The sequence below is a fragment of the Rhinolophus sinicus genome, linkage group LG05, assembly GCF_036562045.2.
Source record: "Rhinolophus sinicus isolate RSC01 linkage group LG05, ASM3656204v1, whole genome shotgun sequence".
Taxonomy (NCBI): Eukaryota; Metazoa; Chordata; class Mammalia; order Chiroptera; family Rhinolophidae; genus Rhinolophus; species Rhinolophus sinicus.
In genome coordinates, this window is record NC_133755.1 from 18,936,290 (window position 1) to 18,952,233 (window position 15,944).

General features: G+C 36.2%; 1 protein-coding gene across 1 annotated transcript in view; it reads left to right on the forward strand.

Moving 5' to 3' along the window:
- Positions 1-15,944, forward strand: part of PPP1CB (protein phosphatase 1 catalytic subunit beta) — a 33,416-nt gene that overhangs the window by 413 nt on the left and 17,059 nt on the right. Inside the window, exon 2 of the mRNA XM_019735319.2 lies at positions 163-302. Within this exon, the coding sequence (XP_019590878.1) occupies positions 251-302 (52 nt within the window). The 5' untranslated portion in view covers positions 163-250. The remainder of the gene's footprint in view (positions 1-162; positions 303-15,944) is intronic.

Sequence of the window (15,944 nt, forward strand, 5' to 3'; positions counted from 1 at the left end):
CTGGGTCTGGTTCTTGGGGGCTCCGCTTGCTTGTTTATTTATTTATTTACTGTGTGTGCCTCCGAGTGCGCGCGCTCCACTGCTCGGTGGGGAGGGGGTGGGGGGAGGGCCCGGGGGAAAGGGGGAGCTGGAACCGGGGTCGAAACGCCGCGTGACTTGTAGGTGAGGGAACGCCGAGCCGTCGCCGCAGCCTCCGCCGCCGAGAAGCCCTTGTTCCCGCTGCTGGGAAGGAGCGTCTGCTGCCGACAAGATGGCGGACGGGGAGCTGAACGTGGACAGTCTCATCACCCGACTGCTGGAGGGTGAGTGGGGGACCCGGCCGGCCGCAGAAAGGGGGCGCCTCCCTAAGTCATTTCCCCTCGGTCGCGGAAACCAGAAGGTACCCCCTTTCCTTCCCTGTGGCGGCCGCCGAGGAGGGTTGCAAAAGGCTGGTTAGCCGGGGGTAGGCAGGGCGAGAGGGGCTGTCCCCGCGGGCAGCCGGGTCGGGCCCGGTGGGCAGTGTCCCCGGGCCTTCGGGGACTGGCACGGCGACGCGCCGGCCTGGGGGTGCGAGGAGACCAGGGGTGCTGGATGACCCTTCCCAAGGAGGGAATGCGTGCTCCGTGCATTGTCTATGGAACGTGTATTTCTTCTCTGTTCTTTGTGCATTGCCCTTGGCTGCCTCCTATTCTTGTTCCGTGAGTGAAATTTATAAAAACCTTCTTGAGATGCTTGTTTGATCTGTTCTGCATTTTTATACGATGCTATAGGAGGAACTCTATTTAAGGAGAGGATAACAGCGGGAGTTGAGTGCCTCCCATTATTTTGCTTAAAAAATAGTAAAAAGACTTTGATGGAGTTGAAGGTGCACGCAGGAAATATGGAATACGTAGATAGGTTTGCCGAAGGGATTGGCTTTCAAGTTTGAGAATTTAACAGGTTTGAACAGGATTTAATTTCTGCACAAACTTAGCAAAGGTCTATTGTAAAGCTTTCCTTGTGTTTTGAAAGTCTTCGCAGCTTTTCAAGTTCCCAGGCCCTTCTGTTTTGAATGGTTTTATGTTGGGGTGAGGGATTGAGAAAAAGAGATGGAGATGCCAAGATATTCAAAGTTAATCGCGGTCTTCTCCCAGTGAATCCCTTTACCCTGAAATTTGCGTCATCACTAATTGCTTTGTGAGTGTGTAGGGAAAAAAATTGAGCCTTAAAAAATTTTTTAGAATCTTTTCTGCCAGAAGTAGTCCAAGGATTACATATGCACTATCTGTTATTATTTGCTTTCAAATTACCTGAACGTAATTGATACAGTGAAGCAATTTGTACTTAACATTTGGAAAATCATCAGAGATTGTATGATGGGGGTGGGGGGGAGGCGCTAGTTCCTTCCCGTTTTTTTCCCAACCGGTGTCGGCATCTCACAGTTCTGTGTACAAACTACAGTATATTTGCTCCAGATGTGGAGGCCTTCCAGCCGTCTAAGACTTAATAAAAAGCAAAGTTTTACCAGGAACTCTTCTTTACCTTTTCCTTTCCTACGAAGTTATTCCTGGGAGGCCCCCTGGTGCCTGCAGTCAGTGTTCACTGCTTACGACTGTGTGGGCTTTTAACAGATGTGAACATATTGAGACATTTGCTTTGCCAAAAATTTTATATTGTAATTGTATGTTGTTGTAAGAGGGAAATATAGCTACTTAAAATTTTTAATATCTTGTTAACTTTGGGGAAAGTTTAGGCCCACCGTCATTTTTATACATTTTAAACTAGGCTTGTAAATGTCAATATTTTTTAAAATTTCAACTTCTCCACTTTTATTTTCCATATACTTATGTATTTATATACCTTATAGGCCTAAAACATAGTAGACTTACGTGTTTTAAAATGTTTGATCTGAAACCGTGTAAGTCAAATGCACCGTTTTATGGTTATAGATAACTTAAGAATCTTCACTAGTGGATTATTCAAGGTTATTGGAAAAAAATGGAGTGAAAAATTGGCTAAGTGAGTGATTCCATTTGTTTTTGTGAATTCAAATTAAATGTTTGGTTCTGGTTTTAAACAATCATTTTTCCTTTTTTTTTAGACTCCTAATCTGGACATTTTTTTTTTAGACTCCTAATCTGGACATTTTCCCCTTTTAAATTAGCAAACCTTTATTGACCTGCCTTGTGCCAGTCACCAGGAATCCGAAGATAAGATGCAGTCCCTTTACTTGAGCTCCCAGTATAAACAAGTGATTTTCAGGCTTTTTTAGCCTCCTCTCTGTTGATATGTTCAACACACTCCCATCAGTAGAGTTTCATTACTTCTTAATCCCAGGAATTATATTTAGTTTAACAGTGCCTCCCTGAGATTCTTAAATTCTCCAGGCTCCTCCTCTCCTTTCCCCTTCCAAAATCTAAACCTGTTAAAAGGCATGCAAAACAGACTTGGAGTTTCTAATAAGTAATTATTTTCAGTCTTCAAATAAAATTTTTTATGTCTGCCTTGATGTTCAGTGATGTTACATGCTAGTTAAATTTAACTCAAATTCAAGTGATGGTATTTTGTAAAAGTTTCCTAGCAGAATAGCTACAGTGAAAAATTCAGTTTTTAGTATTAAAGGAACATAGAAGTTAAAATTGGGCACAGTTTCTCTACATAGGGGGAGTGGAAATTAGCAGTGCTTGATCTCACTTTAAAATGTTGATTCATGTTCCACAATATTGTTGATTCTGTATTTTTCATTGTATTAAATTGCCAATCAGCTGTAACACTTTCGGTAAATGTATTTTATGAGTTTTGCTTTGTGTTTTTTTGTGTGTGTGTGTGTGTGGGCATATCATTGATGCCATATTTACAAAGTGCATAGAATATTTTAACAATTGTATTATTTAATGTAAAACAATATACTGATGTTTGGATGGTGCATATTCCTTCAGTATATCTTCTTGGGTTAAGTTTCACTTAGAACTATAACTAAAGACGTCTGCCACTCTATCCCTTGTAGTAGTGAGTGACCCTGCTACCACATTCTTGTGGCTTATCGTACGTAGTATTCTTGACTGATAGTTTAAATTGAAGTTGGTTCCTATGGTATCCTGGAAAATCCAGTAAAAGCTTTTTACTTTGATATGAGTTCCAAAAGGAGTTAGGATGGCAGTGAGAGTATAGCAGAATCACCTGTAACTTTATTCAAACTACACATGTTGACTTTATTTTGGAGGAGGTGAAATGGAAGAAGTAGAATCTGATGTTTTGGGGAAGAGGGTAAGTATGGAAAACTGCTTCCCACTAATTAAGACAGCGGTAGCTCTGTTCCCAACACTGACTTGATCCAAGTGTTTAAAAACTGGGCTGTACCAGTTGATAATAATTAACATATGCCTATTATATACTGTTTATATATATATAAAACTGTGTCTGGGACTTGCTTTTTTTCTGATTATACATGTAAGCATTCTTGTAGAAAATTTGTGAAACAGAGAAGTATAAATGGAAAAAAGAAAACCCAACTCTTCCATAATTCCACAATCCAGAGATAATTCTTGTTAAAATTTTGATACATTTTTATTTATATACATTACACCATTAGAGTATAGCTTTATAGGTCTATTTTTCAAGTATTGTGAACATTTTTCTTTGTCACTGAAATGTCTTCACAAATACTTCAAAAGCTATTTGCTGTATGATAGAAGTTTCCTAAAGTTTTTTTCTTTTAGTTTGCCACAAAGCTAAGCTTGAATATTACATCATGAATTGTAGAATATTAGCACTCTGTATACTTCTGTGGCAGAATATGATTGTTTTTATATTTTTGGCTCACTAATAGCTTTATGAAAATCTTGGGATGTGTGTGTTCCTGGTTTTTAATCTATTTTTCACTTTATCTCAACCTGTTGGATATCTGAATTTGTGGAGCTGCTGTGATCATTTAGTGTACATTTCCCTTCCTTTCTTATGGATCATGTTCTCTTACAATTTACTTAGGCTGACAGATTAAGCAAATAGGAAGTTTTCCTCTTATGTGTCTTTTTGAAGATTAAAAACGGAAAGGATTTGAAAAATGAAATAGATTTTAAAAAACTACATTAAAGCCCTTTTTAAGTAATAGTTTTATTTAGGTATAATTCACATACCATACAATTCACCTATTCGAAGTGTATAATTAAGTGATTTTTAGTATATTCACAAGAGTTGTACAACTATAAACACAGTCAACTTGAGAATATTTTTATCACCACCCACCTCAAACAAACCCTGTCCCGTTAGCCAGCACTCCCTTTTTTTCTTCACCTTTCCCCCCAGCACTAGGCAGCCACTAATCTATTTTCTGTCTCTGGATTTTGCCTATTCTGGACATTTTATGTAAATGAAATCATATAATACCGTGTTTCCCTGAAAATAGGACCCAGCTGGCCTATCAGCTCTAATGCGTCTTTTGGAACAAAAATTAATTTAAGACCTGGTTTTATGTTATGTTAGATAAGACCCCGTCTTATAAGACCCGGTTTTATGTTATGTTATATAAGACCCGGTCTTTTAAGACCCGGTTTTATATTATGTTAGATAGGACTGTGTCTTATCTAACATAATATAAAACTGGGTCTCATATTAATTTTTGCTCCAAAAGACGCATTAGAGTGTATGGTCCGGCTAGGTCTTATTTTCGGGGAAACACGGTATGTGGTCTCTTGTGATTGTCTTTTAATGTTTTTAAAGTTTATCCATGTTGTAGCATGTGTCAGTATTTCATTCCTTTTATGGCTGAGTAATACTTCATTGTATAAATACAACACATTTCTCCATTCATCACTTGAGTTGTTCCCCTTTTGGCTATTGTGAATAAAACGTCTCTGAACGGTCACATACAGGTTTTTATGTTTTCAGTTCCCTTAGGTGTATAGCTAGGGGTGGACTTGCTGGATTATATGGTAGTAACACTATGTTTAACCCTTTTGAGGAACTGCCAGACTTTTTAAAGCCTCCTTTCTGATTAAATTGTTTGATTATGACCCAGCAGTCTAAAGGTTAGATAGCTTAAAGGAAGTGCTGCTTGCTCCTGGCAACCTCAGCTTCCACAGGGAGTGTGTATAGATCCCAAGTCAGGTCTGTTGGAAAAAAGCAGGTTAGAGAGTAGAGGAGATATGAGAGGGGTACTTTCTTCTCTTCTTTTTGCCTGACAAGCTAGAGGAGGCATAAAGGTAGTATGCAGCTTTATGTTTTTAACTGATTCAGAGATAGGTCTGTTTGTTTTCCCATTAATTAGTTCCACCATGTGAAGGAAAGTTTGATAGTTTGTAACAGCCCAGAAGTGTTTCTCTGTTATTTAAATACAGATCTGGAGCTTTACTGGTAAATTTCTAAATCCAAGATTAGGAGTCATTGGGATTTAGAAATCTATTTATATTTGAGTCTAGAGACAGGATTATATTAAGATTTAGGATTAGTGAAAAAGATAGTAAATGGTATCCAGTAGGTTTTTTCTCCTCTCCTGTCTTATTCTCCACATTTATGGTTTAACAAAGTATTCATTCCAATGGCAGGCATTCTCAAACAACTTTTAACAGAGGTAAGGTAATGTGCAGAAGAATGTCAAGGTATTTAAAAATAATGACTAAATATTATTAAATGTTTCTCAAACAAAGATTATCCTGGGAGTCTTGCGTGCAAGGAGAAATCGTTTGTAAATATCAGCAGGCTTAGCGGTGGTGTGGTGGTGGAGGTAAGGAGTCCCAGTTGAATCTTCTAGGATTTAATTTTACATGGATACAAATTTATACCCCCAGGCATCAATCACTGCTCCTTTAGCGGCTGTAAATAGCCATTTCAAGTCTTATTCTTCCTGGGAAAATAGAGGATCAGAGAAGATAGGAAGGAGGAAGAGCTCAAGGTCACAGCTCTTCTTTCATGTGCACCCTCCACCTTCTACCAAGATTGAATTGGATTACCTTTGAAGTCTTAGTTACTAGTAGGTGAAAAGTCTAAGTTATTAGTTGGTGAAATGGAATATTTTTATACCTCATTCTCTGAAATATACCTTACAACAGAAACTTTGCATCTGTTAAAATGAAAAGGCTTTAATGGAAATAAAATCTTATTACACAATTGGGGTAGAAGACTAAAAGTACAGAAACTAATTCTGTAGGTTAATAAGCATAAATAAACAGTAGCCAGTCTTTTCCTAGTTTGATGGAAGGATTCAGTCCCTGTCTTGGTGGATACATGTCATGCAGTAGAAAAATAGTACAAGGACAATGGCAGTTGTCCTTTATTCTGCCTTTTCACTAGTCACATGTAGCAAGGTGATTTATGAGGGTATACATAACCTTCTGAAAATCACTGGCCTCAGGACTCTCCCTTCCCCAATTTACCTGCATTTGTGCAAGGACAAAGAGAGGTATTTATGTTACATGCATAATCTAGTGTGAGCATTGCCTTTGGGTGTTCATATATGCCGACACTGTAATTTGGAGGTTTTGACACAGTTTATTTCACCATTAAGGGATTTTACCCCCAGAATGTTCATCAGAATAGCCCGGAGTTCCCATCTAATCAGTTACGGGTTGACCAAAAGCTTTTCTTGCTTTACGTACATTTTTACTTTTCTCCTAATCCTACCCCTTATTTTCAAGATTTAGAGAAATCTAAGTTACTTTTCATAATAAAAGAAGTTTAATTAAGGACATCTGCGATATAGCTTTCTCTAGTGTTATATTTAGCAGTTATAATGGCTCTTTTTACTTTACATAGCAAATTGAGAAGAAAACTTCATAAGTACTTGTAGGTTTCATCTATGTTACTTGAATATTTATCAAATGATGACACAAAGGAATATGTTTTGTGAACACCAGACCTTAACTGCAGTAGTTTGTGAATTCTGAATGATAATCAAATGTTTACTCAATTAAATGTTTACTCAAGACATATCAGTAAGTGTTAATATAGTGGAAGGTCATGTTTATGCTGGCTAAGAATATAGATTCTGCATGTATTTTAATTTCAGCTCTGCCCTGGTTTTCTTCTGCATATTGGGGATATTAGTAAGTACCTACTTCATAATATATTTGTGAAGATTAAACAGTTAAAAAAAACTTTGAACAATTCTTGGCACATAATAAATCTCAGGAAATGTTAGCTGTTAATTGTTTGGTATAAACCTGAACTGAAAAATAGGTAATAGAGAGTTTCTTAGGTTGCTGAGTCCTGGACCCTCCCCGTAGTAAATTTTTTTCCCTATAGTAATTTTTAAGAAGGCTGTTCTTGTGAGCTCCATACTGTGTTTATGGCGTATAACCGCTCTTCTCATATATACGTATGTTTGTATAAAACATTTCTTTCCTATTTCCATTATCTAGTGTTTATAATCTGGTTTGACATGTTGGTGCTGAGAGGGAGAGATTTAAGAAAATGTGTTGTATGCTAGAGACTAGAGCAATGGATCTCATACTTTTTGAGTTTTGAGAACTCTTGATACTTGTAAAAAGAACTGAAGACAAGAGCTTTTATTTATGTGAGTTACTTATCAGTGCTCTGTTAGAAATTAAAACTGAGAATTTAAGAATATCTCTTCTTTAATTCATTTAAAATAATAACCCATTACATTGTAGCATAATGTTTTTTTCTAAAACAACAAAAATTGTTATAAGTAAGTCTCTTTAATGTCTGATTTTATAGAAGACAGCTGAATTACCACATCTGATACATTATTTTGGTTGAAGCATATAAAGAAATGAAGGAATATTTTAGTAGCCTTCTAAGATAATTGTGTATATTCTTTAGTATTATACCAAAAATCGATTAGTGGTAATTTCTTAATGGTTAATTGTAATACGGAATCTAAAATGTCAATGAAATTTTTGTTGTCTTACATTGAAATCCATTGATCTATCTTGCATTTTAAATGGATCTTACACGTGACTTTGTAATATGCATTGGTCATTTGGAAAATACTGGTTAAGCCGAATTATGTGGATGTTCAAATGTTGACACATCTTATACAATATCAAAAAATCACATTTGTTAATATTACAGCAAGATATTAGAAGAGTCCTTCAGTATGGAGAAGCTGTCACATTCATGGTGCTGGATACAAGGTTTCCAAATTTTTAATTTTCACTTGAAAGTTTACATCTTAACTAGCAACAAATGCTGTGAGTTGTTTTCCTTGAAATGACAGGCACACTTTGTTCATATTCAGGAGGATCTGTTAAACATCTAAATGTGAATAACCATAGATTGTCAGTTACGCTTTCCAGTAAAAAATATGTTCTGTGACAATAAGTGGCTAGATCAGCTTGGAACTAAACAGTCACGTGAGTACTTTTCTTGAAGACAACCATTGTACTTTGGTATGCAGCAGAAATACTTTATGGTTACTTTGCATTTCATCATACAGAATGTTTAAAAGGTGTATACTGAGTGGTGGAGATGTAATAAAATTGTTTTTACTTCTTTGTCAAGGGCGTTCTTCAGTGAAACCGGACTTCTCAGTGTTTCACTTAAGTGCAGGGCAGTGAGCGCCACCAGTGACACCAGTACAGTCGGGTGCCATGGGCTTGGTTTCTGCTAAGGTGCCAGCAGTTTTATCAACCATCGCAGTGTTTACACCATGACGATGTCAACACAGTGAAAAAGAGGTCACACTTTGAGAATCATAGGGCTAGGGCACTCCTTCCTCTGTTTCTGAATTGTCTAGTCTCACCTGTGTGTTAATTTTCCTCTTCTCATTATTTGTTTACCAGTGTACCTGGATGATTTTTAAAGATGATTCACAGACCCCTTTGAGAATTCATGAAAGCCACGGGCCTTCTCAGAAAAAATGTATGTTTGTGTACAAACACAATAGCATAGACATTTGGGGGTATTAGTACGGAGCTCCTGAAGGCCATCTGTAGGCTCTGAAGCCACGTTAATCCTATCAGGCAGACTTACATTGAAGTCATGGCAGCTGTCTAATTCACTTTCAACTAAAATTCCACATTTCAGCCAATTGTAAAATTTATACTTTTTTCCCCCGTTGGTGGACTTATGTGCTAAAATTGTTGAATTTTGCCATTTCATCATACAGAAAAAATTTAGGAACTTTAGGAAACCTGAATTTAAGTTGACTTTACTATTGATTAGTACAGAACAGCCAGTGAATCTTTTTTGGGGGTGGGAGTGGGGTAATTAAAATATTAAAGGTTAATGAAGATTACTAAGATTTCATGGGGCAGGTGTGATGGGTAGTGGAGTTTTTCTTGGCATCCTTTCTGTTTTAGAGAACACAGTTATTAAAAAGAACTTGCTGGAGAAAATAGGTTATTGAAAGATAAAATTTAGTACACACACAACACATACAGACATAAATAGGCACATATCACACCCCGTTTGTAATTTAAAAGACAAACCTGCATTGAAAAAGTTTTTACACGAATATAAAACTTGAAATACAGTGATTGCGTACAATTTTTTGTAATCATGAGAAAAGGGGAATTCTTCGGGGGCAAGATAACATTTTGCTCAATTAAGGTTCAGTTAGTGTTCTGTATCAGAATCGATTGCAAGTGTTCATCTGTTGATGCTGATCTGTAATGAGATTTTATGCATTTCATCTTGGAGGATGTCTTTTAACACAGGTACTGCCAAGTACTGATATCTATCCATAAGCATATGATTTTAGTTAAGTGGTTTTACTCATCCCTTGGAAGGCATTTATGGAATTCTATTAGTCTTCTCTTGATAGTTGCCTGTTAGCATGTCATGACATTGCAGTAATCAATTCCAAGAGAGGGTTAGGTGGAAGCTTTTCATCTGCACGATTAAATGGATTTTGATATATTGTGCACTAGCGTTGAGGTCTGAAGATTGCTGTTAGAATTGTGACTTGAGCTTAGAAAACATAAATGATGGAAGTCTGTGAGGGAATGAAGATCTCACTTGTTTTAACTTTTGACAGCATCAGAACTGTGTAAAGTAACTTGACATTTTCTTGTGATTCAAGCAACATTAGTTGTCAGAATGACTTAACTACAGCATACGTTTCAGTATAAGTATTTTTTTTGCTTTATAATTTTAGGTAGAATCATTAAGAAACTATCATGTTTGCAGCAAAATCTAATTTATAAAACTACTCGGTGTTTGATAATAGTGACTGAGGGGGATTCTTCTCATTTGGAAAAATGTTGTTACTGGCCCTGAACTCAAAAAAATTGCAGTAGAGCTTGATCACTACTGAGCCATCAAACTGTTGGTGGTAGGGCAAGTCAAGATACTCAGCTTTTATTTCTGATAAATATTCATGGATTTGACAGTGTTTAAGTTCATGAGAGCTAATGAAGTTCACAATTGATACCACTGGTTCAATAATACATAATAGATTAAGATATTTTTCTGCTGAGTAATTGCTCCATAGACTTTAAACACCTTAAATTTTCACAATCTTTGTAAAATTGTCCAACTAAGTCTTTTTCTGCTTCACGTGTATTTTTATCACAGTTTTTTTCTCAGCTTCTTTGAAAATATTCTTGCCTCTTGTTTTTCCACGCAGACTATTTTTAGAAAGCTAACTCTTAAGTAACTTCAAATTAAGTATTGGCTGTTCAAAAAGCAACAACTAAGAATTGGTAATACCTGTGTGAACTCAAGAGCCTAGGAAAACCACTCAAAATCGTTGTTTTGTTTGTTTGTTTTTTACCTGATTATTGATGTTTCTCTCAATGTCCTCAACTCTTCAAGAACCGTTCTTACAGAAAGGCTAATAGACTTAGCAGGTGTTTGTCTTGGGCCCTACTTCTTTGGCTTTTTCAAACATCATTATTAAACTGCTTTTGTCACTTGCTAACACATGAACCAGTTGGAAACTTACTTTTGGTTGCAACCTCATTTTTATTCTTGTGAAGAAATTCTGCTGTGATGAGATTCCATTTAAATTAAAAAAAAATTTTTTCTGACTGTTGCTTTCCTGTGAATTGGGAATGTTGTGGTGAGTGCTTAGTCTGGTAATGTGAACATACATTCTTTTAGCACAGCTATGATGTCATAAATACAACGCCTAGCTGTCTAATTCAGTAACAAAATCATCTGCACTCCACTGTGTCTTCAAAGCACAGTATTCACATTTCCACTTTTATTGCTTTGACATGATGAATATGCACGGGTAATAAAAGTAAAATAAAATGTTGCAATACAGCAATAAGTATGACACACTAGACACTGCTGAGTTAAAACTGCATCTCTGCAGTTTGCAGTACCCTGAGAAGCGACGCAAAGCGATGAGAGTGCCCTACGGGTGTCTATTGCAATTACTCTGCCATTTTATCTTAAAAGTGCCTGTAGATAATACATAAACGAATAAAAGTGATTGTGTTCCAGGAAAACTTTATGGACACTGAAATTTGAATTTCATATCATTTGTATGTGTCACAAAATGATGTTCTTTTTCTACCCCAAACCATTTTAAAAATGTAAAAATTACTCTTACAGGTTATACAAAAACAGGCATTGGGCCAAATTTGACCGTTATGTCTTATTTTCTGATATAAACATGACTGTGCAGAAAGATTGCCTTATCAGGAGTCAGGAGACCTTAGTGGGACTGATTCAGTCAGGTAAAATGTAGGGTTAGGGCCCAACGTGTCTAGTCCTTGGCACAGTATTCCTCAAAATTCTTGCTGTAATCATCCAAATTTCTAGTGTGGGCCCAACAATCATATTTTGTGTACATCTCTGGTTTTACTTGAGCAGCCATTCCATTCCTGTCAAACAGGAAGTGTTTCAGGGTTTGATCTTTAAGAGAAGGGAAGCACTAGAGAGCTCCCTAGTCACTCTAGCTTTTTTCCTGGAGGCAAAAAGTCACAACTAGACTGGAGGAGAGGTGGAAGTCAGGGGCCATTAAAACAGTAGAAACTTAAGTCCAAAGAGGAGAGATCTGCAGTCAGGTCCCCTTAAAGTCATTGGCTGACATCTAAGGTACACATGTGCATAAAAAGATTCTAAGAAAACAGTAGCTGGGAAGCTAAAGATCTGAGCAAAGATTCCAGCATCCCCCTAGTGAGAGAAGCAAAAATTGACGTTCAAATTCTGCCGAGTTAGAGGAGCCTTTTACATCCTGAGTTTTCCATTGAGATTCCATCATGGCCACTCTAAGATTTAAGGCAAACCGAAATAGACCAACCTTCAAGAAAATGTGAGTGTCATTGGCATTCTCCTGTTAAGAGGAAACAGCCCTCTATGGGGGAAGATGTCGTCTAGAACTTACACAATTTTTCATTTGTAATCAAATATTTTATTAAGCAAAATACTGCAGGACATGCTAAGAGAATTAATTAACTAAAAATCAAAAAGAAAAGACATGGAACAAATCCGTCGATAATTCAAATATTAAAGTTATCACACAGAGACTTTAAAATAATTGATTTAATATTCTCAAGATAGAGAGGAAAAGATGAAAATTTTATCAGACCTAGAAGCTCTACCACTAAAAAGATACATTAACTACAATTAAGAACTTGGTAATTGGATTTGCTAGCAAATTAGGAACAGCAGAATAGAGGAGTGGTAAACTAGGAAAAAAGAGTTGTAGAAATTAGGAAGTGCTGAGAGAGAAAAAAATGGAGGAGTAATACAGAAAGAAAGCATAAGAGACGGTAGAAAGGTTTAACGTGTGTGCTAGAAGCCCCAGAAGGAGAGTAGCTATGGAATAGAAAAAATATTGACCAAGAATTTTCCAAAACTGAGAAAGAAACCAAAACACAGATTAAGGAAGCTTTGTGAATTCCAAGCAGGAAAAATACAAATAAGGCCATATTGAAACTCATCATAGACTTAATTGCTAAAAATCAAAGAAAAAGAAAATCTTAAAAGCCACTTAGGGGAAAGAAGTCATTGCCTTCAGGAGAGCAGCCATAAGAATGGTGGGTATGTCACCTGAAACTGCAGAAGCCAGAAGTCAATAGAATGAGCTCTTCAAGTACTGAAAGAAAGAAAAGAAAGAACGCTGACGTAGGGTTCTATTAATACATCCAGTGGGCATTTCCTTCAAAAGTGAAGGCAAAGACACACTCAACCTGAGGAAATTCATTGATACTAGACCATCACTAAAAACACTAAGGGAAGTTCATGTTGAAAGAAAATGATCGCACATAAAAGCACAGCACTGCAGAAAAACATGAACAACAATAAGGATGGATGCATGTAAATATAAATTAATACTGTTCAAAATAATAGTTATGGCTGTGGGGTTTTAAATATGTGGAAGCAATACTGTATGACAACTGTAGAACAAAAGGCTGGAGAGAGTGGTAAATCATTCAGAAGGGTATTTGTTATCTCTAGAGCAGGGGTGTCCAAACTGCGGCCTGCTGGCCAACTGCGGCCCATGATCCATTGTTAATTGGCCCACAGCAAATTCCAAAAATATATTTATTAAATAAACCAGGTGAGGCAATACGTACTTCACCTTGAGTGAGTGGCCCGGCTGTTTGTGTATCTTACCGCATAGGGCCTTTGGTGAAAAACATTGAAAAAAGTTTGGACACCCCTGCTCTAGAGCAACCACCAAAAGAAAAAGAATAATAAAAAGCTAATAGAGGAGAAAATGGAACCATAAAAGAATTAATCCAAAGAAATGAAAGAAAAGAGAAAGAACAGATGAGACAAAACAAATGACAGGATGGTAGACGTCAGCTCAACTTTATCAATAATTATAGTAAATATAAAAGGAACAAACACTCAAGACAAAGCTCAGAAGACCTAACTATATATACTGTTTACAAGGGACATTTTAAATTTAAGGGCACAGATGAGTATGTAAAAGAATGGGGAAAATGTATCATGTGTACATTAATTAAAAGAAACCTGAGTTGGCTATATATTTATGTCAAAATGTAGACAGCAAGGCAAGAAATATCACTAGAGATAGAGAAGGGCATTGCATAATGTTACAAGAATAAATTCGACAGATAGACTTAATTGTCTTTTTTTTTAGGTAGTTAATAATAAAAGTCTACAACACACAAAAAAGTTGGTAGAACCAAAGATTAAAATAGACAAAACCACAACCATAGTAGATTAACACACTTTTCTCAGTAACTAATAAACAAATGAAAAAATCAGCAAGAATCTAAAAGATTTAAAACACAGTCAACTTGACGTAATACCCACAACTAGAATGTACAGTTGACCCCTGAACAATATGGGGGTTGGGGTGTAGTCAAAAATCCATGTGTCACTTGATTCCCGTCAAATTTAACTGTCCTCGGTATCCACGGGGGTTTGGTTCCAGGACCCCCTTTGAGTACCAAAATCCACAGATGCTCAAGTCTCCTGTATAAAATGCTGTAGACCAATGCATACAGTCGGTCCTCCACATCTGTCAACTCCCAGCTGTAAATCAAAAATAGTACAGGTAGTTATTGGAAAGAAAAAAAAGCTTTTAAGTGAACCCGAGCAGTTCGAACTCATGTTGTTCAATGATCAACTGTACATGCTATTTAAATATGTGTGGAACATTTACTAAAATATACTGTACACTATGCCATAAAGCTAATCTCACTAAATTGGAAAGAAATGAGATCTCGGATATGTTCTCTGACGTCAGTGATGATAAACTAGAAATCAATAGCAGATAATACTAGAAAAGCCTCAAGTATTTAGAAATTAAGTAATGTACTTTTTTACATATCCTTTTATTAATTAAATTAAACACCCAGGAAGACTGATAATATAAAAAATAGAAAACAAATTACCAATATTAAAGACAGAAGACATCACTATTAAAGGAGACTTAAGAGATGGAACAAATTAATAGAATAATGTAATCCTGGATAGAATTCTGAACTAGGGAAGAAAATACTATAAAGGACATGAATGAGATCGTTATTAAACTTACAGTGTATTCTTTAGATTAAAGATTTGTATCGATGTTAAATTCCATGAATCTGATAACTGTACTGTGATTATATGAGAGAACATTCTTGGGAAATACATACTGATGTATTAAGGAGTAGAGCATGATGTATGCAATCCATTCTCAAATGGTTCCGGGAAAAGTTTATATATATCTATATCTCTATATCTGTAGAGATATAGATATATATGTGTGTATGTATATATATACATATGTATCCATATCTATATATGGATAATAAGATTGTTAGGCTGGTGCAAAAGTAATTGCAGTTTAAAAGGTTAATAATTGCAAAAACCGCAATTACTTTTGCACCAGCCTAATATAAATGATAGGTATTTTATGTACTGATGGTAGAACTGTATTTTGTAACCATCATTTCCCACATTTAAAACTTAATGCCAAGATAAAGAATTGTTCCTATTATAGGGCATTGAATCTAACCTAGTATTCTACATACTTAATAGAAGGTACAAAGTTAGGTGTCTTTTTTGGTCTTAGAAAAATCCAGATGTCCATGGGAAGTAGGTAATTTGCTAAAGCACATTTTAACATTTGTCTGTCTCCTCTTTGTTACTATATGTTGCTATGTAAATGAAAAATATACATGGATTGACTTTTTCATGTGGGAGCCTTTTTCCCCCTTTTAGCCACTCCACCTGACAAAGGAATCAGCAATTTTTAGCAAGAAATGTGTGGACTTAGTGGTAAATGGGAAAGAGTAGGAGTATATAGAGATACAGGCTCTTGTTTTCTTTTTTTTTAATGACTTTTCAGTTAACATTAAAGGGAAGCTAGCAATACATTTAGAAAACAAAACAAGAGACTGGAGAAAGTAATGCTGAGAGGAAATGTTCCAAGTTCAATTGAATAGAGCAAATAAGAAACCTTCCCATGCACAATTTCTACCCACTCCATCCCAGAAGTTTCTGGAAACCATATTTAGTTAATGGATTGTATTTGCTCATTCATGTGAAAAATGCTTTCCTCCATCTAAATAGCTTATAGAGGTTTTAGTATAATGCCCTGTTGTGAACATAGTAATGTATTAAAATTTAATAAATATCTGGCACCTTTTAAAATTTGTTTTGATCAGAAA